Here is a 27,993-nt window from a genome sequence, read left to right as displayed (position 1 = left end):
GTGCTACAGAGACTATCACAGCCCAGCGCAGGGCTGGGGGGAGAGGGTGCAGAGCGCAGGGCTCTGCCCTTCTGTTCATGGTAACACATAGTACCCAGCGCCCAAGAAACCTGATCCCGTAGCAACCTCATGTATGGAAAGTGCCCCAATCAGATTTCACTGTGTCAGGAGAAGAACAGTATTTACTCTGCATACAGATTAGTCACAAAACTGGGTCACTTCTTGCCTTTTCAGATAGAGAGAAAAAAAAACCAACCAAAAACAAAGCTTCTTTTTCAGATCTTTTTGTGTCTTCCTCTCAACTTTTAAAACTACATGATGCAGTGTGGTCACTCATAGCTGTCTAAACTGATCAAACAGCACCTGCATGAGTGAGGTCAAAGCACATTACACTCACCAGGCCTACATTTTTTAGAATTCAGCTCATTAGCTACTTACCGGTTCTTTTCTAGTTCGTTGTGCGTAGACCTGGAAAATAAAAAAAAATAAAATTGGATTAGCCACCTTTGACCTCTGAGCACTGAAGTTCAACAGCTGAAAGCTGTACACATCCCCACTGGCACATCATACTGCAAAGCCAACCAGCTACATAGGTTAAAATCTATAACCTCATCCTCCTTGCTGACAAGATGTTCCCTCCCTCCTCCAAAAAGAGTGCAAATGCTGGTACCCTTACTGCTAAAGAAAATGCTCCCTAGAGACTTAAATGCACACAAAATCCCAAAGAGAGGCAATGATTAGAACAAGGGACCAGAGTCTGTTACTTCCAGACTCCTGGCACTGTCATCAACTCAGTACAGGACTGAAGTTGTTTCTTTGTGCTTTAGTTTCTTCATTCACACTACAAAAATATTGGTATCATCTTCTAACACAGCAGCTCATGGAGAATTAATTTGTGCATCAAACACATGGAAACCTTCCTTCCAGCAGAACTGGCCCTGTAGGAACAGCCCCTGGAGCCCTTCAGCCATCACATGCCAGATTTAGCCAATTTAGCAGCATTTGGGCACAAAATGGGATAGCCAGTACTGCCGTGTTTGCAAACATCTTTGGCACTGCATAGCACGTTTAGGATGCCTGGAAACCCCTTGGGAATGGGAACAGCACTGCCACACCACCAGCATGCAGTGAAGTGACCCATAAAGTGACACTGTGACACTCAACAAAGGAGGGGGCTTTGTCTTTATACCTGCCCACCACGCCAAGCACACTGCCAGTATCCCTTAATTTAGAGCTCTGCAGCTTGAAAATGAAACCAGCTAGAAACAAAAGGGAAACAGGCAAGTTCACTCTCCTTGCCTCTGTGATGATACAATGAGCGGCAAAAAAAGTTTAAATCCATTCAGGATTTCTAATCAAACCCAGGTAAGGTTGTTGAGGATTATTTAAAAGGATAGCCGTTTGTCCAACATTTCTCTTTAACAGAAGGTCACCTTAAAATAAGAGTAAAAAGAACCCAAGAGCTTAATAAAAAGGATCTATTTTCTCTAATTTGGCATCACATTTCTTCCGGAGCTCTGAGAAGATTATCCTCTATCCCCCATCTGGAGAATCCCACAGAGAATTCTACAATTAGGGAACTGAATGGAAGATGTGCTCCAAGGGAAACCCTGTCATAATTAAATGCTTCTCCAAAAAAGGAAGGAGGGGTGCCTAACAGGTGTTAGAACTGCATTGAAAATGATTAATAAACTGTGGATGTCTGAAAAAAACAAGGTAAATGAGCCTTAGCTGACCATGGCTGAGAGCAGAGGAAAAACAAAATGTTAGCATATACCTGTGCAAGCCACCCTGCTCAGCAGGACATGGGATGCCCTAAAGGCAAGGCACACTATAGTCAAACTCGTCATGTTGAGAAAACTCCTGAATTCCCTCCCTAAAGTAGTGGATGCCTTCATTCTGGTTCCCAGGAATCAGAAACATGAACACAGTATTTAGTCCAGAAAATCTCCCAAATCAAACCTACCCCCCTGGCCCCAACCTCCCCGAGTCTAAACCAGCAAAATCCATTTGTCCGGGCAATTTGGACCCAAATGAACCCATCAGGATTGAGCTGAGGCCCTTTAGAACCACTGCCCATACATAGTTTGAAACATGCTTATTGTTCTTTTTTACTGTATGTTCCTGCAGGAGACTGTGCACTCTTCTTGGCTATGACATTAGCAGTTATAAGGCCAAAGATATGCAATGGCTTGAATTCCTGTATTATATCGAGCCAATTACCAAGGCCAGCACTGAAAGAACAAAGTTTGGCCCACTGCTGTGAACAAAATTAAAACAGCAGGTTCTCCTTACTCCTCTCACACAGGAGACTCTTTATTACCTATCAGCCTTCTGATGAACAAGACAACTGAGAGAGGTCACAGGCTTTTCACCAAGTCAGGAAATATTCACTGTGACTTTTAACCATGTCTGTGGCAAGTAAAAAAAAGCATCCCCCCCCCCAACACCTTTCAACTGAAGCTGAATGCAAACGAAAGAATCTCAGCAGTATTGAATCTATCCTACAGGGAAGCTTCTTCTCTTACCTGCCTATGTTTTGCTTGGTCTCACTGGTGACCATCTGGAAAAGTTTTAATTTTTTATTTCACCCAAATTCAGGAAAAAGTCCAGCACTGATTCCCACGATCACCATTCACTAACTTAAATTTTCTGTGACAGTTTCCTTTTGCTTGGACAACACATAAAGGGAAAAAGATCCTCTCTCTTCTGTTCATTACTCATTTCACTTTCTATAGCTCCTAATCTAAAGATTAGTTTTTACCCCTCATCTTAGTAATGCATGCAGCCCAAAGATTTATTTGGAGATAAACAAGGACAGTGCTGTCAGTGAAGTGGAAAAAAGTGGAGAAGCCTCTACTGATACAACTCAGAAAAAGAATTGTCTTAAATAGGTACAGAAACAAATGTAATTGGATCTCTTTAACTGAGCTGGTTTTATCTCTTAACTGAGAACTTAAAGACTATCAGCAGACTGAAATCAAGGCCTCATCCTGGTGCACCACCACCAGCTTTTTGATGGCTACAGGATGAACACCACAGCTGAAAACTATCGCCAAAACTCGGGGAACACTCTGGCTGTAGGGCAGCAAGCAACCAGCGTGCTCAGTGTGACACTGCTGTGCTGCTGCTGCCAGTCAGCCACAGCCTGTGCCACCCAGGGAACAAGGACACTGCTGCTGAGCATGGACCACAAACCAGGGAATTCACATCCCTGGCGTCAGGTGGACAGGCAAGCAGAACCTGCAAAGCTGAAACCAGAGCCAGGCGAGTATGGACACACTCAGAGAGGAAAACAAAAGACCAAGTACATGTACCGGCACTGCTCAAAATGTCAGCTGCAATTTAAAAGTAGCTCCAGCACAAACTGTCTGCAGGGTCCTCATTTAAAAGTCAGGTTTCTATAGCAGTCAATTTAAAACACCCAAAATGATAACTACTCCTAAAAACTGAAGAAATGTTATTAAGGAGGAGGATCCTGCTCACTACATTTTGAAAACAGCTTGGAAAAAGATCAAGAATGAGTTTCAGAAGCTTAAGATAAAGGAGGCAAGCAAACAACAACAAAAATAACAGAGCAGTCCCTGTCTATGCAAGAAAAAGTTGAAAGAGGACAAATGCAAGTTACCCCAATTTACCCCAGACACCTGAAACTGCATACAGAATAGGAAAAAAAAGGGAAGCAGAAACTGTCTGTCATTCTAATCTAAGGTCAAATGCAACAACCTTTTTGTGCCAGTTACAGTGATATTGCCTGCAACCTTGCTATCCAACACAGTAACAAGGTGTTGTTGAAACATTAAGCTACACTAAAGTCCCCCAGTAAATGAGAATCTGCAAGTAATTTGCCACTTTACCCCATTTTTCTTTATTTAAATGAAATTTCTTCTACTGTGGCAGAGGCAGCCCGACTTTGCCCAAGCACAGGTAAGGCAACACAACTAACTGCAGCACAAAGGAACAAGCTCTAAAGAGCACTGAATTCATTTGTCATTGGGGTTTTTACTGTAATTAAAATCACAAAGCTGCCACATGACATTAAACACAGTTGACCTTTCTGGTTTACACATTTATTATTGATAAATGGGCCAATACATGCATTTGCAGAACATCTGCATTTTGGTTTGGGTTCTCAGTGAGGTAACTGTTTTCTACTGAGGAGAACAGTCCTCGAGAGCCCTTGTCCTATGCAATACACAGATGGCATTTAGACCCAACGATCCTGTCATCTCTCTTGAACCTGGTCATCTTCCTGCCTGTATTTGGCATCAGCTCCTGGCTCCAGAGGAGTCCACAACTATAAGAGCTCCATCTGCACCACAACAGATATACTCTTGTCTCAGAGGGTGCTGCTGGCCGTAAGTAAGGGGCCTCTTCCAGTACGTCCTAAATGCCTACACAGACCCAGTGCTTCTCCTCCAAATTCACTCACCCCACTCAGCTTTATCAAGAGTTTAATAATGAAAGAAATATCCCACCAGCTTGTGAAAATTAGGGTACAGTTACCTGAATCATGTTTAGCAAAACAAGAACGCTCATCTGCAGACCAGGCCAACTGCCTTCTGTCATTCTTCACTCAGGTTCAGCTACATCTCCTGCTTATGCATCATCACATCATACACAATCTCCTTCTTCTTCATTTTAAAGACCCTTCCCACCCTCAGCTGTCACCCATTCACTAGGCCACTAAATTCCCCTGCAGGAAATGCCTTCTTCCATTCGCCAAGCCAAGAATAACCACTGGTTCTGAAACCAGTGAACTACATTACTGCTCTCTTTTATGCAAGTTCTTCCTCAAAAATGACAAAATAAAATCATGGAAAAGAAGGGTGGTCAACAGCTTTTTTACATTTTAAATCCACCTGTGTCCACAAAACACTGGCTGAAGAATCCCAGTGTTTTGCCAGGGTCCCAAGTGGATCAACACCAGAGTAGCCTGTGAAGCCAGGGCAGAAGCCAGCCTGGGAAACCAACAAAGAACCTTCATCACCAGCAGCAGGTGAGGCTTCCAGCCCACTGGCAAGACAAATGAAGGCTGCACAAGAGTTAACTCTTCCTGCCCAGACAGAGATGCTCAAGGGCTCTTTCTAAGGGAGCTGTGAACCCTCCTCACTTCTGAGAGGCCCAGAAGTTTGGCCCTCAGAGAGCTGCAGGGGAGCCTTGGGAGCACAGCAACTTATGGTACTCAACACTGCCATTTGCTCCCCCTGAGGAGGAGCAAAATGCAGCTGAACAGAAGATGGCACAGCCTGAGCAGGAGTCCTTCTGCTGCCATCCTTATGCCCTCTGCAAGCGGCAGCCTCAAGTCTAACAAGAACATCACCTCGGTCTTGCATATCAGCAAATCTAACAAAACGTTTCCTTCCAAGCAGTACCAGAGACAAAAATTATCTTAAGCCATTACTACTTCATGATCCCCTACACTGTCTGGCCTTGAGGTCCACAGTAAATTCTTCTCCATGAGGAGTTGAGGTGAGGGGATGGAACAGACTGTTTCACCTTCTCACTGACGTCAGTGGAGATGCACCAGATTAACCTGGCCCCAACTCTGGCTAGTTTTTCTGTCGCTCTTAGACGGACACAGTATCAGATTCCTCCTAAGGCTCTGATCAAAGCTGTTTTCCCAGGATCAAGCCTTACCCTTTCCAAAGTTCACATTCTCCGTCTCCAACAGAGAAGAGAACGCAGCCGTACTGGCATCTGTTCATGTTTGTTCATCTTTGGAAAAGGAGAAATGGCCCCACAGTCAGTTTTCAGCTCAAAGAGCAGAAGAGAGCTCTTCCACGTGTTTCACAACTGTAGAAAGCCACCTACCCCCGGGTTTCTACACAGTATTGGGAAAGTCTCCTGCAAGACCCAGTCAAAACAACTTTTAAAAGTATACTGCATACTTCCCTTCAAGAAGTAAATATATTCAAAGTCACCTACAGTATTTACACAGCCTCTCTCAATTTGGTACCTGCTCCCCATAACCATTATTTCTGTTTGCAACATTTCAAAATTAAGTCTTCCATAATACTTTTTATGCAGGGGGACAACACCAACAGAAATTATAAATAATTTTTCCAAGGTCACACAAGAAACCTGTGGAAGAGCAGGGTTAATTTGAGTTCCCTGAACCCTGGGATAAGGTAGCTGTTCTCAGGCATCCCAGAGACAGCTAATATGAACAATCTTGGGTCAAATACCCCCAAAAATCACATAACCTTTGTGAAGTGTAAGTGGGAAAGTGAGAAAAAAGTCCAAACCTAAACCAGCTTTGATGTCTTGCCTACTGTCTGCCAAGTGAGCTAACCTGACTCTCAAACACCACTGTACAAAGTGCTAGAGAACAATCTAAAATGGGAGCCAATGACAAAGCAGTATTAATTTAATGATAAAACCAACAGACATATCAGACATAACCCTCATCTGGGGAAGCAACATTGTTCTGATGGTGCATGTTCTGCTTTTTCAGCACACAGGAGAAAAGAGCAGGAAGACAGCTCCTCCTTGCTGAGCACCACGAGTTTATCCCAGTTCAGAGCTGAGCTCCCCCAAACCAGACTAACATCCTAATAAGCAGCACAAGGTGGCACTCTGCAGGGAAAGGTTTTCCAAGCCAGGCGATAGAACAGCAGGAATGTTGTTTGCATTCAGTGCTGCAGTCTGGGGCCAGCAAAGAAGCCCTCAGCTGGCTTCCCTCCCCACTGTGCAGGCTGGGAGCAAGTGTGCTGGTGCGGGCTTTTTCCTGCACCACCTGAGACCCTACACGCTCATCCTAACCCCAAATACTAGAGGAAAACTGTCCTCATGCAGGGCCCTATACGGCCAAGAGGAACTAGGTTTGCTGAACAAGCAGCTATTCAATATTTTGTTTTCTCTTCATTGTTCAACGCGTGGCCTCAAGCCAAGCCCTGCTCTGAATACAGAACTGGTGCTTTCCTTACAGGCTTTTTGACAGGCTCACCGAGAGCAGTGGCTGGGTTGTTCACAAGCACATTTATCGTCATGCATCCTCACTTTCCAAACTGGAAGCTCAGAAACAGGGAAATCAGAATTGCATCTTCATGTCTCTCTGAACACTTCTGTGAAGACCCCCAAGGACCTTGTTTGCTGGGCCACTTTGCATGTTCTAAGCACCAGCCCTGCTGGTGCCCTCTCTGGCTGTGCACCACCAGCAGCTCCACAATCCAGATCCCAGGTTCTTATCTTGGAAAAGATCAGTGTAAGGAACACACAGTTAGGGTCTCCCATAACAAGCTGGCCTGAAATGGGCTTGCTGACTAGACACAGGGCAGCTGACAGCAGCCAAGAGTGAAGTAAGTTCTCCAAAGTGGTATTCACTGCTCTATTTGTCTGCCTTCTAACTCCTGTCACAACTGAGAAAAAGTCCTACAGAAACCACTTCCTTCTCTTCCCAGCCCAGTTAACCACGTCAAAAGGGGCTGGTACAGACAGATCAGAGCAAAGGCTGATGTATGTTCACTTGCTGAAGTACCTTAGCCATTTCAGCAGAGAAACCCTAGTCCACCCCCTTAGACATGCAGCAGATGACATCTTCTATAAAAATTCAGAACTCAGACAATTCAGGTAGATTCTCACATGTCAGGAAGAATATTTTTGCCTTCACCAAGGCAAGACTCCTGTCTGTGATCCATGATGCAAGGGAGTTTGAGCTTCTTGTAAACAGATTCCTGCCTTTTTTTAATATATTGACAAAATTGTGTATTTCATGATCTGCTGAAGAAAAATGTCCCCATGCACTTGCAAGCTCTCCCATGAACAAGGAAGAGCATGACAAAGAATGAGGACAGAAAAATACAAACACTTCTCCAAGTGGTCTCTGTCCTGCTGACTTCCAGCAGGATATGTGAGTCTCACTACATGGTCAGGGACTTGGCCCCTTCCAAGGCCACATCAGAACCAGTATCCCAGTTGCTGGTACCTGTATTGCAGTGGTTCACAGAAAAAGAACAAAGACACAGGAGGCAATTTTCAAATCTACCTAGAAAACTTAGGGGCTTAGGTCTCATCTTCTTTAAAACAGTTACAGGCTCCAAAACATCTACAGCTTCTAGAAAACAGGATTAGAAAAGTGTGTGCATTACCCCAATGTACAGATGGTGGGAACCATACAATGTGCAGATGGTAGGACCCATGTAGGTCATCTGACGTGCCCAGATCGTGCAGCCTTTCGGCAGCAGACTCAGGAAATGATCCAAGGGCCCAGCATGCCAGGCCCTTGCCCTATAACGTGCTTCTTCCCACACATAACATTACCCTTTTGAGGAAGATGGCCATTTCCAGAAATAGCCTAGGCAGTGCCCTCTGCAGTGCAGCAGTCTGTTTGGGGAACATGTACTTCTCTGCAAACATGCATCTTCTGCCCTCAAGAAACTGCCTTCAGATGCACTGGGGAAAGTGAGGCTTTTTGAGTAAACACCACCTGACTGAACTGCACTTTGTTTGAAAAGAAACTGATGGCATTTACATGGCTGTGGGCCAGGCCAGACTTCCTTCACTTCTATTTAGGCTTGTTAGTTATCTCTCATGTTACAACCATACTGCTGCAATACTGTGCCTGGAGATGAAGGCAGAGGGAAATATACTTTAAATCAGGAAAATGCATTGACTATACTGTTAGCTGCATGTTGTACTAGGGAAACTGAGGCACGAAGCTCCAGGCTGTAAGAAAATCAGGAAGAGAACCCAGATGTCCTTAGGTCTGGGACTGTATTCTGTCAACAGGGACACACTCATCCAGCATTTGGGAGATCCATGGAAAAGAAAGGCTGAGTAAAATGGAAGAGCTTTGATTTCTTCTGTTCTTACAGTTCTGGCTCACAAGCAGCACCAACCATGAAGGCTGCAAGGTAGCTACCTCCCACAGTTCCCAGATGGCCAGGCTGCTTATAAAGCAGTTCATGAACTGCTGCACTTTGTAGCCTCACTGTTAAAGGCAAATCAGAAGCTGTGCCATGTTACCTTACCGTGCCTATATGCTGCTTTAGTGCTGCCCGGACACCTGGGCAAGGACCCCTGGAGCAGCAGCCCCAACAGCAATCCCTGTGTCATCTGTCCTTTCTCACAACTTCTCCCTTCTTGATGGTGTAACAGATGGTAGGAGATAAATGAGAAGCTTTCAGAAAATAATCGACTATTTTATGGAGAGGAGTTTTAATCAAAACTGAGGCAAAAGAATTGCTCTCAGTCCACATGCCTGCTTGTCACAGAGCAAGCAGCAAAGCATAAACAAGTAATTAAGATAATATTGGAAATCATCTAAGGCTACTTCAAACTGGATTCATAAAGCAACAGAACTGAAGTGAAATCACTTTCATATCAGAGAATGAAAGGACTGAAAGTACAGTAGGGAACACAGAAAAGAGAGATGGGAATACATCCAGCAAGATGGAAAAAGCAGGCCTGTTCTCTCTGAGCTGATCAACAAGGCAGCGTCTCATAGAGAAGAGATCCAGGCAAAGGCCAGCCAAGTGCACAGCCCCAGAGACCCACAGCCTCTGATCAAGAGAGCCCAAAATAAGTCAACAAAAACAAATCCTATCTTTGTTGGTTCAAAGAAGGTAGGGAGTAAGAGCCAACACTCTCAGGAGGAGAACAAATAGCAGCCAGTCTTTGAATTTGGGCAGAAGTTTGTCAGGAGGGATCAGGAGATGATGAACAGCAAGAACTCCAACAAGCAAGACAATTAACTCAGCAGCAGGACATTGACCAGTCTGTTTGGGTCAGAAATAGAAATGGATTTGAAAGCTCCATCAGGAGCAGGAAAGGAAAAAGTCAGTCTTACCTACAAACAGGAGAACAGATGGAAACAACACTACAGGTGACAACCCACTCACTGCCGAACACAGCACCAGGTCAGGTTAAACAAAAGCATGAAGGATAAATCCCTGCATGTGTTGTGGATGAAACATTACACAGAGAAGATATAAAAAGGGTACAAATGTGCTGAGATGGGAAGAAAACCAAAACAACTGACAAAGAAGGAATATGACTTAAACCAGAGAATTGCCTGTGCAGTGAATACAATGGGAAGAGAAAACAGGAGAATTGTGGGAACACTTGACCAGGTTTGGCCCAAATATCCTCCCCATCACCCCAGCACACCAAATTTCTCCAGGGGCTGGGTCTAACAAGCCTCACATTTCAAAAGACCCTGAGAACATAAGAACCAAAATGTGAAGTTTCCTGTCATCACAGCAGCACTGTGATCAGTGATGCAAATCAGCCCACGGCAGCTGCAGCACAGCTCTGACTGGGCAGTGCTGCAACACCAACAGCATGAGCCCTGAGCGACTCCCGCTGCTGTAAATCAGCACACTCCTGAAGAGGATCCCCCCAAACCTGGGAGGACAAAGGGATCATGAGCCTTCAGCCACACACAGTGACACTTCACAGCAGACAGATGCTGCAGCAGAGAATTATAGCTCAGTTGCAGATAACATCAACAACTGGGCCTACTTGTAGTTTACACAAAGGCCTCTTTGCACAACTTGGATAGTCTAAAAGAACACAAATTATATTTTACAACTACTGAAAGTACAAAGTATAAATTGAGCCTAGAATTATGAGTTTCTGCATAGACTCCCTGCCACCCAGATATCCCTATACACGGCTATATTGCTAATACACAAAGGAAAACAGGAACTGCAGCTCTGCAGAATCTTCTTCCTTGGAGGCTTATAAAATAAACAGGGTGACAAAGAGGAACACAGTGGGTTCCTCCATGGAAATTGCTACATCAGCTCTTGCACTTCTGGAAGCCTCATTCCTCACCAGGGAGTGGGGTTTATGCTTCTCATGCCATTTGCTGGGCTCACCCCACTTTCTGTGTTTTCCCTGGTAACCTGCCAGCTGTACTGCAAAGCCAAGCACCACTGAGAAGACACTGTATACAAAACCTCACCTACATGGGGAACTTTTTTGTTTTCCAAATCATGTCAGGATCTCACACAATGTAGTGCTGGCAGGTTCAGAAACTCCAGCATCACTGGGAGTTGCTTAACTACACTTGCAGATGGCACTGGGGCAAATGGGCAGAGGGCATGTGGTGAGGCTGAACAGAGCTACGTGAGTACAGACCTACCTGCCAGACTTCTCTGAGCACCTGTATGCAAGCACAAACCTACCAAGACAGTGGGATTTGAATATGGGGTGATTTGCCTCTTGTGCACGGACCACCAATCCAGTTTCCCAGCCCAACATTTATACTGTCATTATGCTTTCTCAAAAAGTCATGCACATACCTCACTATACTCAATACTGCTGGCCAGTCTCCCTCAATATCTCTAGGAGAAAAGCAATCCTTAACAGCTTAGCTTTGTTCAGCTTCCCTTTCTTGAAAAATTAACCAGCACGTTCAGGTATACCCTCCACTGGGAGGCAAGATCCCGTCTCCAAGTACGTCCAGACAAAATTCCAACAGCAAGATGAAGATTCCAGATACTAATCACACTGCTTGAACATGATCAAAATGAAGCATAACTCAAAACATGGCACAGCAGATCTCACACATTTGCAGTTTTACATGTGTGGATTTGTACTCTATGAAGCAAAGCCAGGTCCTGAGCCATGAATAGAGCTTCACTACAAGGCTTGAGGCAGAAAGCAGCTTCTATCCCCCCCGCTATTACACAAGGGCCAGATTCTAACCCACCTACACACAGCGAGTCAAAACTCAACTCCCACTAGCTGTGGAGTGAGATGTGATCCAGTGCAAGAGGATTAAAAAAAACAACAACAACAAAAAAACTCACAAGCAAATAAACAAAGTATCATCCAGAAACAAGTAACAACTGTAGAGCCTAGGAAGCAGGAAAGCTGTGGACAGAAAGTCTCAGCCACGAGGTCTCTGGGACATGAAGATAGGGGTAGGGGCTTAGTGCAGAAAAATAGATTAACAAGAGCTGAGACAGCAATTTGCTCTTTCAGGAATTCCTTACACAAGACAGGCAAACCACTCAGCCACCTGCACACCCTCTCTCCCAATAAAATCATAATTACAGCACTGTCCTAACTCCAGAGGCTCTAAGAAGGACTGAAAATTGCCAGGTACTCAGTCAGCAGCACGAAGTGGGGGGAGGAGGGTGGAAACCTCCTTTGACAGAAAGATAAAATATACTGAAACTGTGCAATGTTCACCAACCCCCCTACTCCTCCCCTGCACAGTGAGGTACAGCTGCACAGCACTGCTGCTGTGGCAAATCAGCTTTCTTGTGCACCAGACACCCAAGGCTGACTCGCAGATTCACCTGCAGCCACACCCTTTGAGCTTCTGCACCCATGTTTGTGAACCTGTGCCACATTAAGCCATCACCTAAGGCACACAGACTACCTAATGCACAGCTACACACCCACCCCACAGTCCTTGCTCTGGGACACTGCGAGCAAACCAACCTTAAAGCTAAGCATACCTGAGGATTTCAGCAGTGCAGTCCCCATATCGACCCTCAAGAGAGAGTTTCAAAGGATATGAGAGCAAAGGCCGACAGAGAAGATTCAGCACAAAACCAAGTGATGGGATTTACAAGTGGGAGAAAAGTTTCATATGGGTAGATGAGAGTGCAACGACAGAGAAAATGAGAAGCTGCACCAGTACAACAGCCAGAAGGGCAAAGAACTCCAGACACCAAGATTTCCAAGATAACATGCCCAAAATGCCTTACCATACTCATCACAGCTGCTGACTCCAAGCTCTGCAAGCAACCTGCTACCAGACTGTAGGTCTGAAAGGCCCTTGGGAGGCAGCGCCAGACACAAGAGAGGATAATGGGAAGAGAGGAAAATGAAACAAAAAAGAAACTGGACAGAGATCAAACCCTCCCCCATGGAACTGAGCAACAGATTACTTGAGAGCCCTTAACAACATGGGCCTCCAGGGAGAGCTGAGGGCTCCCAGTGCTGCTGGGAGGATGCTTGGTATTTCCCCAGGATTAGACCAAAAAACAACAGGCTTTCTACATGCCTGAGAGCCTAAATAAAAACAAAACACAACTGACAATCTAATATTATAACACAATTTCAGTTTTCATTATAAATCTTAACTTCATTAAATTGATGGTATTATTGGGGGAAAAATAATTTAGCAACCCTACTGTTTATTTTATTTCCTGCTGACACAATGATTCAATTGATTAAAAAGTCTTCTCAATTATTTTCCAAAATGTATAAATACCAAGCCAGGCTAATCCTAACTAACTATAATGAACCTTTCAAATAATTGGGTCTATTAGAACTGCACATGTAGGGTCCATTACAGCAGTTTCCAGTGACATTGACTGCAAGTGAATGTACCCACAGAACTGCACTCCCAGCACAGACCACTTCTCCAGCAACCTTTTAGAACTCAGGTTCTGCCCCAGAAACATCTTCTGAAGAAAGTAACATTAAATAAGTGATACTACATGCTGTAACAAATCTCCATTCATTTTTCATCCCATTCCAAAAAACCAGAAGATAATTTTGTCAAGAGTAAATTTAAGGAGGCAATATTCAATTCAAATGTAAAACATGTTGCTTAACTTGGGTCTTCAATTTGCTTGGGTTTTTGCTTTTTTCTATGTTTTAAGTTGGATTTGCTAAAAAAAGTGTTACCCTTGTCTATTATAAACACCAGGTAACAATGACTGTGATTCTCCACTCATTTCCTGCAGGTGGATAATTTCCCATACCAAAATATCCCCAACTAAAGTAAAACTGTATTTTTAAACACATTCATGTTTTAACTCAAACTCGCTATGTCTTTCAAATATCTGCACGAAACACTGCACATTCATGTAGGTAATGATTGCAGAGGCAAGCCCTCTGCAGCAATCTCCATGCTGTAGGTTGCACAACGGAGACAAGCAAAGGAAAAGAGAACCTGAGCCACAACATCCTTCCTTAAAATTGCATCACATGAATTAGAAACTCTGAAGCAATGTTTTCCCTCTTATCTGCACACCCCTACTTGGGGTAGAAAATAATTATTTTGCTGAGACTGTGAGACTACCATAGTTCTGTAAGAATAAGAATTGCTCCACCATTGCCATCCAGAACTGGGCTGTCTGCTCCTCAGAACTTTCTGGGTGTTTGTGCAATGACAGCACAGAGCCTGTTGGGAGGAAATAGCTGTCATGTCTGGGCTGTAAATGCTGAAGGGAAATACTTGGAATTAAAATATTAATCAAACAAGCAACCAGGCTTCGTAAATACCCCATACCACAAAATCATTGATTATTTGGTTCAATAAAGACCATCAACAATGTACACGTGCCAATTTGTAAAAGAATTTGTAGAAGTGTAAAAATAAAAAGAAAAAAAAAAGAAAACATTGTCGCTTTCCCAAGGTTGCTTGAGAGACATTTTACAGGAGGCTGTTTTATTACAAGATCTGCATGAGATCTAAGTGCATTATTCCTCCACACTAATGAAACATTTTGAGACAAAAGCAATCTAAGAAAATCTCTTGTCCACACATGAAATGTAAGTTTTGTTCCTCATCAAGGACTTGATATTTAATTCAAAGTCCATTCCAACTCCACCAGACAGAACTTACTGAATTGCCCCTTTGATTTGAACAGGAAAAGATGATACAGAGTCTTCCTTAAACAAGGCTGATGCTATACTCAGCATCACACAAAAGACACTGCAGTGAATTTGGAGGCACCCTAAACTTCACAGTTGTCACTTCCCGGCACTTCAGCCATCTGGAAGGCCTGCCATCTCCTACAGCAAGTGCAAGCTGCTACGACTTGTGCTAAAAGAAACTTCCATTTCCAACTGTGCCTGTAAGGTCTGAGCACCCCAGAAGACCCGCTCTGGTCCCTGCCTGGAGCAGACCTGACACTCGTCACTCCCTGAGGCTGAAACAACCACAGGAGGAAACGCTCTGGGTAACAATGCTCTCACTCTAAAGATGCAATTTGGTCTCAGTATTCCTTATATAAAGAAGGTTTAAGTAAGACTAGAAAGTACCTCTTCTGCTTCTCTGTTGCCTTTCCCCCCACATGAACATATTCAGCCTGTCAGCTCAAGGGCCCAGCGGGCTGGTGTCAGCACCAGAGCTGCCCCGGGAGAGCTGTGCCTGGAGCTCTGTGCAGGCAGGGCCTGCTGAGCACCCTGGCCCCAGGGACTGGGAGTGCTCTGCATCCCTCTCCAGCCTACAGGCTGCTGGATTCAGTGCTAAGGAGTTCCTGAGGGGGATGTGCTTCCAGCCCTCCTCTGGAGAAGGGCAGGTTGCCATGACAAAGGCCTTTGAGACAAAGAGGTGTGGGATGGAAAAATAGTATGTGGGAAATCTAGAGAGAAAAATACCGACCTCAATTCAGCATTTGCCATCATTTTCCAACACAAAGTCACAGGACTGGGGGCTTTGGCTCACGATAAACAGTAAAAAGCTACAGCTGCCTTCAAATTAGGAGAGGCTGGATGAAGTAGAGAAGCAAATACAAACATTGAGCATACAAAGAGCTCAAGATATGCTGATCCTGAGGAAGAAAACTTCCCCATAGCAAGGTGTCCTGACATCACTTCAAACAACCTTTACTATCAAATGCTGCCGAAGCAGAATCACTGCAAGCAAAGGCACCTTTCCCTTAGGCCTTTACAGGTCCTTCCCAATGGCCTCAAGAAAACCTTAATCACCTGAGCCACCTGCCACCATTTTATGGATTGCACAGGTCTTGCTGCAGTAAAAGCAAGCTTGCAAATGCCTTTTCAAAGGCATACTTTATGTTTCTAAAGTTTCTCTATCCCAGAAGGTCTCAACAAACCTACAGAAGGCAGCAAATAAAAATAAAAAGAACACGAATGAGAGAGAAGAGGCAGATGCAACCACAGCACCAGGCAATAGGCTTAATCCTATTGTCTCTTCTAGATTTAAGAAACAAAAAAACATGCTATTGTATAATAAGAAAAGTGTCAAAAACACGGAGTTCTACAATTACCAAGCTATCAAAAGCTGGGAAATCCCACTGCCCTGAAAGGCAGACTGAAACACAGCTTTGTTTTCCTGAGCTGAATTTTTAACATGTTGTACATTGCAGTCAGTCATCTCCCTCTCTCCCATTTGTTGTAGGGGATCCATTTCAAAACATTTCCTTGCTTCAAATCATGCCTGTCATTACAATCCCAAAGCACCCAGGCTGCATTTGCACTATCCCTTAAAAGCAGTGATTTCTGGGTTGGAAAGACATCAGCTGTATATAATGGGAATAGTTATTGCCTACCTCCTCCCTAAACCTTATGAACAGATCTCCCTATTCCCCTTCCCTCTGCAGCATCTGAGACTTGGCATGGTGTCAGCTGGCAGTGCCACTTCAGATCCAGCTCCCCTGTGTCCCCTCTACTTCCAGTGCTAAGGATCCAGAATGGACGCTGCACTTGTGTGCCCCAGCTCTGAAACCCTCTAGCTGCTCAGACGCTCCCCATTTTTCCAACAGAGCAGGTTTCTCTCCACTGCCTCCAACTTTCTTCTGCAGCTTTGACCCTCAGCCAGCCCTGTCTCCTGTGCTGTCCTGCCCACACCGTACCTGGTGGCAATACTGGCAATGCTGCCACTGCCGCTGTATTTCCGTGCCCGGCTCAGCCTCCGCGTGGGCTTTGGGTCTTGTAGTCCAGGGCTTGGAACTGAGGGGAAGGTCGAGGCATAGCCATGCTCACACTCTGCAAGGGAATCAACAGGCAAGGCATTAATAACAAAAACAAAAACCAACAACCAACCAAAAAAAACCCCAAAAAACCAAAAACAAAAAGGAGAGGAAAAAAGAACAAAGAAGGAAACAAAAAGAAAGAAGTCAGCAGGCAGGCCTCACCACTAACCCGTTGGCCTAGCTGGGGAGGCCCTTATCACAACAGCTCAGGGAAATGACTGAGGATATATTCACTTCACAGGGAAGTGGACTGGGGTTGGACAAAAGGAAGGAAGGGAAGTATAAAGTCTCTGCCAACCCCGGAGGAAGGTCACCACCACTCAAACACTGAAAATATTAAAAAAAAACCAAACCATGACAGTCCAGAGAGTGCCTCATCTCTCTCCTCCTGCCCAGCCTATCTGAACCAGGCAAACCAGATGTATTTCACTGTGCCACTGACGTCTCTGCTGAGCCAGAGCCACCCACCACCATCCCTCCTGCCCAGTGGAAAACTTTCACACCAATACCCCCTTTTCCTCCCAGAAATCACATCCACGTCAATCTCCCCCACTCTGCAAAAGCATTCCGCCTCACCCACCACCTCCAGGAGGACTCATCAGCCCTATCCTTCACCCAGCCCCTCACTGCTGGGGATTTACCACCATCCCACCGGCAAACACCGGCTCTGATCCCTTCTCGGGGTCACTCTCCCCCCTCGGTGGGGATCTGACCCCAGACCCGTTCCCCTCACGGAGGGCACCCATCCTCCCCCCATTACCTCTCTCCCTTCGCTCCAGATACTCGGCCGCCTCCAGCAGCCGCTGGATGTTGATCATCTGGACCTGCTCCATGGCCGGGGGGCTCCGCAGCCCCGGGCCGCCCTCCGCCCCCACGCTCCCGGCTTCCCCGCTGGACACGGGGGCGGCTGCGGTGGGGAGGCGCCGGGGATCGCCGTCTCTGCCCAGTGCCCGGGCCTCGTCACACCGTCCCGGGGGCGGCTCTCCTGGGAGGGCGAGGGGCGGCAAGGGAACACGCGAGGAAATGCCGGAGGAAGGACCCGCTCCGGGATGCTCCCGCCGGGAAGCGGCGAGCGCTTATTCCTGCCCCAGCCCCGACCCCAGCGCCCGGCCGAGCGCTGCCCCCGCGGCCAGCCCCGCTGCGCCCCCGCGCCGGGCCCTGCCGGGATCCCAGCCCCGGCCCGCTCGGCCCGGCAGCCCCGCGGCGGGACCGGCCCCTCCGGCCGCCGCCCCGCCCGCCGCCTCGCAGCACTTTGTTTACCTCTGCCCGGCGCTCACGGGCGGGCGGAGCGGAGCGGAGCGGGGCGGGCTGGGAAATGCAGTTCCCGGGAGCACCGAGGCACGGCCGGAGCGTGTCGGGGGCAGCTCCAGGGGCAGTGGCCGTGTGTCGCCACGCCTGAGGGGATGGCTCCGTGCCCACCCAAACCCCGAGGTGGTGGCGGTCAGGTCACAGAATCACAGAGTGGGTCACGTTGGGAGGGACCACCGTGGGTCAACCTCCCAACTAAGTGTACAGGATTGCATCCAGATGGCTCCGGAATATCTCCAGTGACAGAGACTCCACAACCACTCTGGGCAGCCTGTGCCAGTGCTCGGTTACTTGCACGGTTCCTCATATTCAGGTGGGACTTCTGTGTATCAGTTTCTGTCCGTTGCCACTTGTCCCATTGCTGGACATCACTGAAAAGAACCTGGTCCAACCCCTGACACCTCCCTTCCAACAGACAGACATTAATAAAATCCCCTCACAGACATCTCTCCTTGAGGCTGAACAGGCCCAGCTCCCTCAGCCTTTCCTCTTAAGAGAGACGCTCCAGTCCCCTGATGAATTCTGCAGCGCTCCACTGCACCTGCTCGAGGAGCTCACTGCCTCTCTTGAACTGAGAACCCAGAACTGGACACAGCAGCCCAGGTGAGAGCTCCATGCCCACCCACATGGAACTGGCAGGGCTGCAGCAAGGATAAAGCAGAGAGGCTACAAAAGACAAAGCCACAGTGTGGAAACTTTCCACATCTCACCTGTGGAGATGGACCTAAAGAAAAGGTGCCAGGAATTCCCACCTGGAGTGGCTGATACATTGTTTTTCATGGGAGGTGAAGGAGCAAGGTCCATTTTTCAATGTGCACAGATTATTTAAGAGCACAGACAAGAGATACCACAGGAAGCAAATTCACTATACTTGAAGTAGCACATTAACAGGGCACAACAGTGACCATCTCAACATTTTAACATATGCTTTCAGCATGATCACTCTTTTCAGAACTTTAATAATGTATTTACATCCTGATTTTCATGTAGTACAAACCCTTGAATCACTTCTATCACCCTGAATTCTACCAACCTCAGCATTAGTTGGAATGGAGCTTAAAAACCTGGTAACATAGAATTGTATCATACAGGTCTCTAAAATATTTGACTTACTCAAAAAGGATGCACTCAGAGAACATTCAAGATCAGAATCAGAACATGCATAGTAAATATCTGAATCTCCAACTGATTCTGACTTAGAATCCCCAAAGACTGTTTTGTAGTTCTGACTGGGGTTATTTTCTGAACCTTAAGGCCATGACTGGTTACATTTGCAAACATTCCTCCATCACAATGGGAGACAGAAAAGTACCTTGAAAAAAATCCCAAAAAGCAGAGATTCTCAATCAAGGGCTTATGTCTGGTAGCAAGGGCTTTAGGCAGAGCACAAAGTATCAGGAGACTCGTGATGGAGTTGCAAGAGTCGGGAGCACTCAACTAGAGAAGAGCTGAAAAAAGTGGATTCAGGGTAGCTAACTTTTCTCTACACACAATTTGCTGATTCACCATTTCTGAGGTTTCCTCAGAAAACTGCAGGCTTGCAGCTCATGAAGGTAAAAATACCACCACTATTCAGTTCATACGCAGACCTTTTCATCTCCAAATCTCTAGGGGTTGATTTGTTTTGTTTCTCTTAAGGTGGGATAGCTGAAAAATAAAGGAAGATGGGACACCTCCAGGGACATCCCTCCCTCATTCTGGGAAAGCCAGTCCCAGCCCTTGCTTGGACAGGAGAGTCTCCACTCATGCACCTACACCCAGCCACACCACAGCACGTGCAAAGACTAGCTTTTGGCCGGGGGAGAACTCAGGGAATGAAGCATTCTCTCTCCCCACCTCATATTTCTACACTGGAAACTGCCCATTGAGGAGACTGTTAAAAGCACATGGAAAATTCCAAATTTGAGCAGTCTCAAGGACTACTCATCTTGGATTAGGGAAAAGGACACAGGTGCACAGACATCTCCACAACAGAGAGCATTGTGTTAACAAGAGCATTTCTGGGCTTTAACTGTGCTTCCTTTAACCTACTTCCAAAACCAGCGAGCCATTTGCTTCTCAGGATTAGCAACACTAAACATAAAAAAACCTAAACCACGCAACTCCAACCCCTCAAATTCATGAAGCCCCAAAACCACTGAAAAACAGGCCCTTGGGAGCATCCACTGCCATTAGCTTTTCTGATGGCACATTGGGAGATATGTCGTGCCACTCTAGGGGTTAAAAGGGAAACTCATGGCTGGAAAATGAAAGGGTAGGTTAAGAGCATATCGGAATGTCAGCCTCCGGAAGGTAAAGTTCAAGATACAAAACAAGAGAGGATGAAGGAGGGGGATCCTGATACACATGGTGAATTAAATCAGCCTGGAAAGAAGTAACAGCAGGATCACTTCTGAGTGAAATGATGTAGAATAAGCTCTTGCATTTACACTTCAGCTCAGCTTCCAAGTCTTTGTTTCTGAAGTCAACAATGTAAGTTAGAAAAAAAAAATCTGTGTGAAACAAAGACAAATTTGGGAATAAACTGTGGGAAATTTCCCCAAAGAAGGAGCCCTAGAGAAGAGGCAAGTCAACTCTGGAGCCACAGCAGATCTGTAAAATCTTGCAATTGCCATCCCAAGTGCTCGTGTGGGCAGGTCAGCCTGCAAAATGCCAGAGTGTGACAGAAACAAAAGTGGGTGGAAAGTAAACAGCACAAAGAGGCCCAATGCCATTCAACTGCTGACCAAAAAGCCCCAAAAGTCAGATTTTAAATGTGGTTGAGCAATCCACAGGCAACACTGGGGAGGGGCTAAGGGAAGAGTATTTTAGGGGAGAATGAGATCATTTAATTTAGTGGCTCCGAATGATCTGTAAGTACAGTTTTCTGATTATAAGTGCTTGCTGCTGGCATCCCTTCTGGCAGCTGTGATTCACTTTCATTGTGTGTTCTGCTGCTTCGCCCTTTAGAAAGGGGCTTTTTACATTTTATTAAATGGCACTTCGGCAACCCTCCATTTCCAGACTTAATAATGGATTTGTTAATCTCCCTGATAGCCTTTCCCTCCTCCTTAGCAATAATTTAAATATCCAAGAAGAAATCTGCAGTGCAGAAATCAATTAATATTTACATCTGAAATGCTGCTGTACTATTTTCATCAAGTATAACAGATGTGATCTGTTTTTTATCAACATCACCATCACTTACATTAAACTAGCAACTTCCATCAGGGAAATTTTCTAAGAGCTTTCCAAAAGTAATGCTTTAAGCTTCTCAAACCCAAAATTACTTTAGCTATTTTCTTTCCACTCGACAGGAAGGGAAACTGAGGTGTAAGCAGCATAATTACTCACATGAAGACACACCCTATGTCAGGGGTGGAACAGGAACACGTCTCACAAATCAAGATGCCCAGCCCTCTGCTTTGAACACAAACCTTAGAAATAACACAATGCTTTGCAACGTGGAAGTTATTTTCAATAAGGGCAATCCCTTTGGCTAAGCTGCCTTGTTTTTCATTCTGTATTTGGATTTTGCTAAAATCTTCCTGTTCCCAACCAAGTGCATTTTCTGGGAGGAACATTAAGATGGCAACAGCCATAAGCGCTTCCTTTGCCCACCTTCACACAAACCCTCCAAACTCTTAATATTGTTTTCAAATCCTTGAAATACTTGTGCAATCAAAGCATGAACAGAGATCCCCAATAGGAACCATTTTCTGGCACTCTCACAACAGTGCAAAGATTCAGTGATTCCCTAAATTTCTGGGAACAGCAGATCCACACCATTCCTGTTTCTCTAGTGAGGGGAACAACATCTGAACAACATATCAGCACACACTGTAACAAACAGGTCTCTTTCTTGTAGTCATGACTGTAATAGCTCAGTATTGCAGGACTTGCAGCAGCAGACTGGAGCACAACCCAAGTCCCACCTACTCAACTCCCTCCCAAGGCTTGCAATACCTTCACTAAGGGACCTACAAGTGCCTACAGGACATGGCCTCATTTCTCATCCGGGAGCTTCACTCTTTCGCAAGGCATCAGATAATCCATTTCAGCACTCCCACTGGTACCTGGAACCCATCCACCACTGAGGACAGACATTTCTCAGAACCAAACCTCTGGGATATCCAAGAGTTTGAGCAGGAATAAAGTGCATGCTCTGATTCAAAGACTAAGCTCTGCCAAACAATAAGATAAAAGCCACAGATCTATTGGCTCTTTGGGTCACTTGTTCCTTCTCTCCAGGAGATGTGCTCTGTTTTCAGACCTGTGCTATGCCCAAATTTATACCGAGTCAGTGACTTACTCTGTAACTTTGATTAAGTTACTTAACTGATCCAACTGCAAAATTAAGAGGAATTTCTACAAGAAAAAATATAGAGAGTCCTTCAGCTAAATAACAAGAAGGTAGGGTTCTTCAGCCAGTGGCACAAGGTGCTTCTCTTCTGGCTCTCAGGATGCTCTGCTGACAAGGGATGCGATCGCTTCTCAGCAATGCTTCTGGCACAGTTCCATGGTTCTACCTCTGCCCTATCATTTCTCCTGCTGTGGCTTCCTTCTGAATTCTATGCTGAGGTCCAAACAGCATGAGTCAAAACACCCTAACCTGGAAGTGGCTAACACATGAATCACTGTGGCCAGGTCATGAACCAGGAGGAATGAAAGGGGTTTATTGTGAGTTGGATGAAAAATATATAAATAAAGGGGTCCCACACTGCTCTCTATATCACATCACCATGAGATCCAAGACCATCTACACTGACCTTGAGCCACGTGGTCAGCTGTCATTGATACAATGGGAGCTCTGCACGCAGACCAAAGGCAGCTTCTTCTGCCCTCCGCTAATTACAGGTTTCTGACATTTCTTTGGTTTGTCAGAAAAAGACCCTAAACAGCACACAAACAATGGAAGGAGCCACATGATGAAGATACTGCTAATGCATCCCCAAGGCTCAGTTGTCTTCTCCCTCAGAGCGAATTATTCAGGAGCAAAGGACAAATCTAAGATCACACATTTCTTATTCCTGGTCAGAAGATCAATAAACGTAGCCACCACTTGAAGAAGATCTGGCTGTCTCCTGAGAGGGGCCAAAGTCCACTGTCCCGTGCCTGCACACCTCTATTAGACTTGTGAACTTGTCACCCCCGTTACAGAGACTTGATTGCCTTCATGCTTTTGGAAGAGGATATGGCAACACAGGTCTGTATCTGTAGTGAGATCAGAATGTATTACACACCATGCCTATTACAGATAAGTCATCGTAGCCGAAGGATTCATCACGTGTTTGTGCAACTCCTACTGACAAAAACATGAGTCCACACACACAAAGAGGATGCCTGGCACAATACTAAACCTCAGCTGAGTTTACTCCAGGTCCCTTAAAAAACATCTTCCAAATCCCAGCACTTTAGCTGCTACAGATTTTCAGCCCTGCTTATTCATGAAGTGGCATTTGCAGAGGTTACAGATGTATCAACAGAGCTGCCCTCAGCACAACTTTCATTTCTGAAAACAGCCACTGTAACTTTCTTCATGTGACGCTTCTATTCCTTGGATACCAAGCATAAATTTCTAGAAACAGGTCATTTGGAAACCTGTACATGTCAGTTAGCAAGGTGTGTTGGGATTGGTTTTTGTGGTCTCACCATGAGAACTGCAGCAAGAAGGCAGGCAGCACTGTTATTCACTCCCAGAGGCTCAACTGGAAAAATAATTCAGTTATACTTCAGTAGCTAAAATACTCCAGCTTACCCAAGGAGTCTGATAAGAGGATCTAACCTTCCCTGTCACCATACTGTAACACAGGTAATTTTTATTCTAATATTTTAAAATATAAGTGAATACTGTAAGGGTGGTGCTGAGAGGCCACTCCTGAATACTGCCTCCTCCTGCCATAGCCCTGACAGTATATGCAACCCTTCTCCATGGCTCTCTGCCCTGTGGTTCTGTTTCCACACCACCCAGCCAACCCATGGCCCCTCTGCTATTATTCATGGCCACAACGATAGGATGTGGGACCTATAAATGTAAATCATCATCATCTCCATATTTCTGCCTGAGCTTCAGGCAGGTAGAAAACTCCTGCCTTATCTGAAAGTCCTGCCCTAGACATGGAAGGCTCTGCTGTCTGCCTTGTACCACTGACCTGCAGACAAGGGTAGGTGTGTTTTGGAGGCTGAAAACATCCTTGTAGTTGCTCCTCTATCACCAGAAGGTGTGACATGCACGTCTGGGATATCCAAGCATATGGATCCACAAGAGAAGAGGTTGTGTCCACCTCTCAGGGGGCCCCTCTACCAAACAGCATCTGCTCCTGCTAAGGACAGTGTTTGGAGAAGGTGAATTACATGGCACAGCCACCAAAGGCTTGGAAGAATGAATGAGGACACTGAGTGTGGTTTATCAGAAACTGTAAACCTATGAGGAAAACCACCTGAGCTCTCAGAACCTTAATAGCCCTTCCTTAAATTCCTTCTTTTGGCTACTGAAGCCCTTCAGCTTCCATACCACTGTGATGCTGATCCCAACCAGCATCCTGGTGCTTTACCCAGCTCTGTTCCCTGTCACCCATCCTGGCCAGGAAGAGACAAACATCTACCTGTCACCTCTATTTTTTTAAGACTGTTTCCTTGGGGCAGGGCACCGTCACTCCCCTGCATGTACAGCACCTGGCACGACAGGGCTGTGACTCAACCACCTTCCTGATGGGAGTAACACCAAAATAGCTCATTACACCCTTTGTAACACCGTGGTCAAATGACCTGGGCATCCTGCAGGAAGCAGGCAAGCACCAAGTCTGACTGCAACCGAGTCTGGCAGTCTCCATCACCAAACTTTTTTGAGCTGCCCCCTCTATTATTGTGAATTGTGAGTTCAGAGACTGTAATGAGGAGTGACCATTAGCAACATCTCTGACAGGCTGCCAGGACTGGGTGCACTGAGGAATCACCCCTGCCCCGGCAGATGAAAGGGCACAGCATTCTCTTGGTGCAATAACCTGAGCTCTGCATGCAAATCCCTTCCCAGAAAGGAGATGTATATACATTAGGATACAACCCTCCTGCTTCTGCAGCTGTTCCTTAGTTTAAATAGGGCCAGTAAGGCTCAGAGATTGTTTTCCAATCCCAGCAGCATTTTTCTTTGTTTGGGAGCAACACGTAAAAGCTGCCTGGTTTATGACGGTCACGTTCTGAACAGCACGTTCACCAGCTGAACCTTTGGTTAAATGGGACTTTTCACCCTAAAATGTCCTGATTTCACATTAAAATACTGAAAGGTTTTGCAGAATTTCCTAATAAAAGTGATGATTTTCAACATTATGACCTCAACAATTACTAGTGAAAGCTTCAGTGAAAACAAGTGCTCAGGAATGGAGTTGTTTAGATGCAAACACCTCTTTTAAAAATCTAGCAATAAAAAAATCCTGTATCCTGCAGTCCTCCTCATTTTCCAGTTCCAAACAAGGAACCGTATAAAATGATGCATTTTTAATTGGAGCGTATAAAAGATCAGATACTATCCATCTCAACGGCAAGGAAAATTCTATCTCCCCCCACTCCGAAAAAAAAAGCCATGATTTTGAACAGTTCCCCTTCACAATAAGAGTGCTCGTTGAGAAAAAAACAAACCTAAACCAGCGGTCTCGCACTCAGTTTCCAAACCAGGGACGCTGCTGTTTTCACACGCAAACCCAGTTCTTGCTGGTGTCTCCTGTCATTTTCCTGCTCGCAGCTGCTGCTCTCGGCGCAGCTCAGCTCCTCAGACTCTTGGCTTTGCAGATTCATTGCGAAACAACAATTAGCACGTGAGAAAAAAAAATCCCACCCCAATATTAACTCAACTTTCCAAAACAGAACAGCAGCCCGGATTTGTTCTGGGCGAGCAAAGAACAAGGGCTTTTGGCTGCAGCTTTAGCGGCAGAGCAGCTCCTCCGCAGTGGGATCCCTTTCCCTGGGAGCCTGCGTGCACGCAGCTTTTCCCGCAGAACAAGGGCACCCTATATCTATACCGTCACCTGCACGGGACCTACAGCTGCCATAGGGGGTGAACGGCGAGAGAGGGTGATGGTGCGATGGGGACGCGTGGCGAGGGATCGCTGATCCCTTTGTAAAGTTAAACGGAAAACAAAACGCAGCACATGCTCCGCGGAGGGAAAAAAGGAGGGGGGGGAACCCAAATATGAAAGCGAGGAGGGCAGAGAAAATATAAATTAAAAAAAAAAAAGTAGAAAATAAAAAAAAAAAAAGAAGAAAAAAAAAAGGCTAAAACAAAAAGTAACAAAGCAAAACGAGGACAAAGCGCCGGTGGCGGAGCGGAGCCCGGGCTCCCGGCGAGGTGTCCGTGTGACACCCCCGGGCTCGCAGGTCCCCGGAGCCCCCGGGCCGAGCCCCCCCGGCCCCGCGCCCCCCCCGGCCCGCTCGGCAACGCGTGACGTCACACGGGGGACCCCGGCGCCGCGCATTGGCGGAGCGGGAGGCGCGGCCCCGCCCCCGGGCGGCGGCGGCCAATGAGCGCGGCGCGCTGGCTCCATGTGCGAACCATGTGTCCGCCCGCGGGGCGGGGCGCGCCGGGCGCTGCGCCGCTGGAGCGCGCTCCGCCACTGCGCGGGGTCCGCGGCCGCGCTCCGCCGCGGGCCACGGCCGCCCCTTTGTTCCCCAAGCGCTTCTTCCTCGCGGTGCCGCCGTCCCTCGCAGCTCGCGTGCCCGCTCGGGAGACCGCTCCGCGGGGGAAAGCCGCGGGCTACGCGCACCCTCCGCGCCCGCGGAGCAGGAGGCTAGCGGCGCGGCTGGCCACCGCCCCGCACCGGACGCTTGCCCTGCCCTGCAATGCACTGCTCTGCCCTGCCCTCTCCTCCCCGCCGGCTACCTGGCGAGCGCTGCCACTTGCCTACGTGACTCTGCCCATGCCCCGGCGGGGGGAGCGGGGACGTGTCATCGCCTCCTCCCCCGCCGCTCCGGCTCCGCCACCGGCTCTGGCTCCGCGCGGGGCCCGCCGCCCCCCCGGCCCCTCTCGGTGCCACTCCGAGCCCGCTCTCCCAAAGAACCGGAGATGCGCCCCCCCTGCCCGCGCCGTCCCGCTCCACTCTCCATCCCAAACTTTCCCCCGGGCCCGGTCTCCCCAGTGGCGGCGGGGGTCGCACGCACGCCTCTGCCGCGGGGGGTGCAGGCCGGCCCCGGCGCCCTTTGTCACTGCGTCGCCGGCCCCTGCAGCCAGCCGAAAGTTTGGTTTATTTTTCTTACTCCCCTTGACCGCCCCGCGGTCACGCACACGCGCGGCCACGGCCGCCAGCCCGCACTTACTTTTATTCTCCTTCTCGATCCGCTCCAGGTAGCTGGCGGCCTCCAGGAGCACCTGCACGTTGTAGAGGAAGGTGTCCATGCCCGCCGCGGGGCTCGTGTTGCAGATGTCCCCGAGGGGGCACCGGGCCCCGCCGGCCGCCCCTGCGCTCCGCGGCTCGCTCCGCGGCTCCCTCCGCGGCCGGCCGCGCTTCCCCATGCCCCGCCGCCTCCCCGTGCTACGCTGCGTCCGTCCCTCAGTCCGTCTGCCGGCGAGCCCGGCGGCCGCCGCGGTCCCAGCGCTGCCGCCGCCCGCCCCGCCGCTGTGTCGCCCCACGGGCCGCCGCCGTCCCGCCCCCCCCCGCGCCCCGGCGGGGCGGCCCGGCCCGGCCGCGCCTGCGGAGTGCGAGCGCCGGCGGCTGCGCGGCGCCCGGCGCGGGGGGGGAGAGGCCGGCGGGGCAGGGCCGGGCTTGTCCCGGGGCGGGGGGGACCGGCGGGTCGCCGCTCGGCAGCCCCGGGATGTGTTACAGCTCCGCAGCGGGGAACGGCCCCTTGGAAAGGGGCGCCGGGTGCTGCGGTGGCGGCACCGCGCCCCCGGGGATGGTGGCACTGGTGGGGGCCCAGCTGCACCCGCCCCCAGAACGCAGAGGCACGGCCGAGCCTGCCCTGCCTCTTGTCACCCCGTGTCACCTCCCGCCACTGCCCGAGGGTCTGTCCCTGGTCAGGGACCCAGCGTGACAGGCGGACTGGGGAGCCCATCCTGCGCCCAGCGCTGGAGGCGGTGGGGCCA

The 27,993-nt window shown here is 47.8% G+C and overlaps 1 protein-coding gene across 3 annotated transcripts in view; it reads right to left on the bottom strand.

Moving 5' to 3' along the window:
• Nucleotides 1–27,574, bottom strand: part of MXI1 (MAX interactor 1, dimerization protein) — a 56,645-nt gene extending 29,071 nt beyond the window's left edge. Inside the window, exons 1-3 of one of the 3 annotated variants that reach the window (XM_038140169.1) lie at nucleotides 27,228–27,574; nucleotides 16,515–16,647; nucleotides 439–468 (exon numbers count right to left, since the gene is read on the bottom strand). In XM_038140169.1, the coding sequence (XP_037996097.1) occupies nucleotides 439–468; nucleotides 16,515–16,647; nucleotides 27,228–27,423 (359 nt within the window). In that variant the 5' untranslated portion in view covers nucleotides 27,424–27,574. Of the gene's footprint in view, nucleotides 1–438; nucleotides 469–16,514; nucleotides 16,648–17,394; nucleotides 17,861–27,227 lie in introns of those variants that run through there. The other 2 variants (XM_038140167.1, XM_038140168.1) reach the window with 2 other exon arrangements.
• Between the last annotated feature and the right edge of the window lie 419 nt (nucleotides 27,575–27,993).

Source organism: Motacilla alba, chromosome 6, assembly GCF_015832195.1.
Source record: "Motacilla alba alba isolate MOTALB_02 chromosome 6, Motacilla_alba_V1.0_pri, whole genome shotgun sequence".
In the NCBI taxonomy this organism is placed as follows: domain Eukaryota; kingdom Metazoa; phylum Chordata; class Aves; order Passeriformes; family Motacillidae; genus Motacilla; species Motacilla alba.
This window is presented reverse-complemented; position numbering and strand designations above follow the sequence as displayed.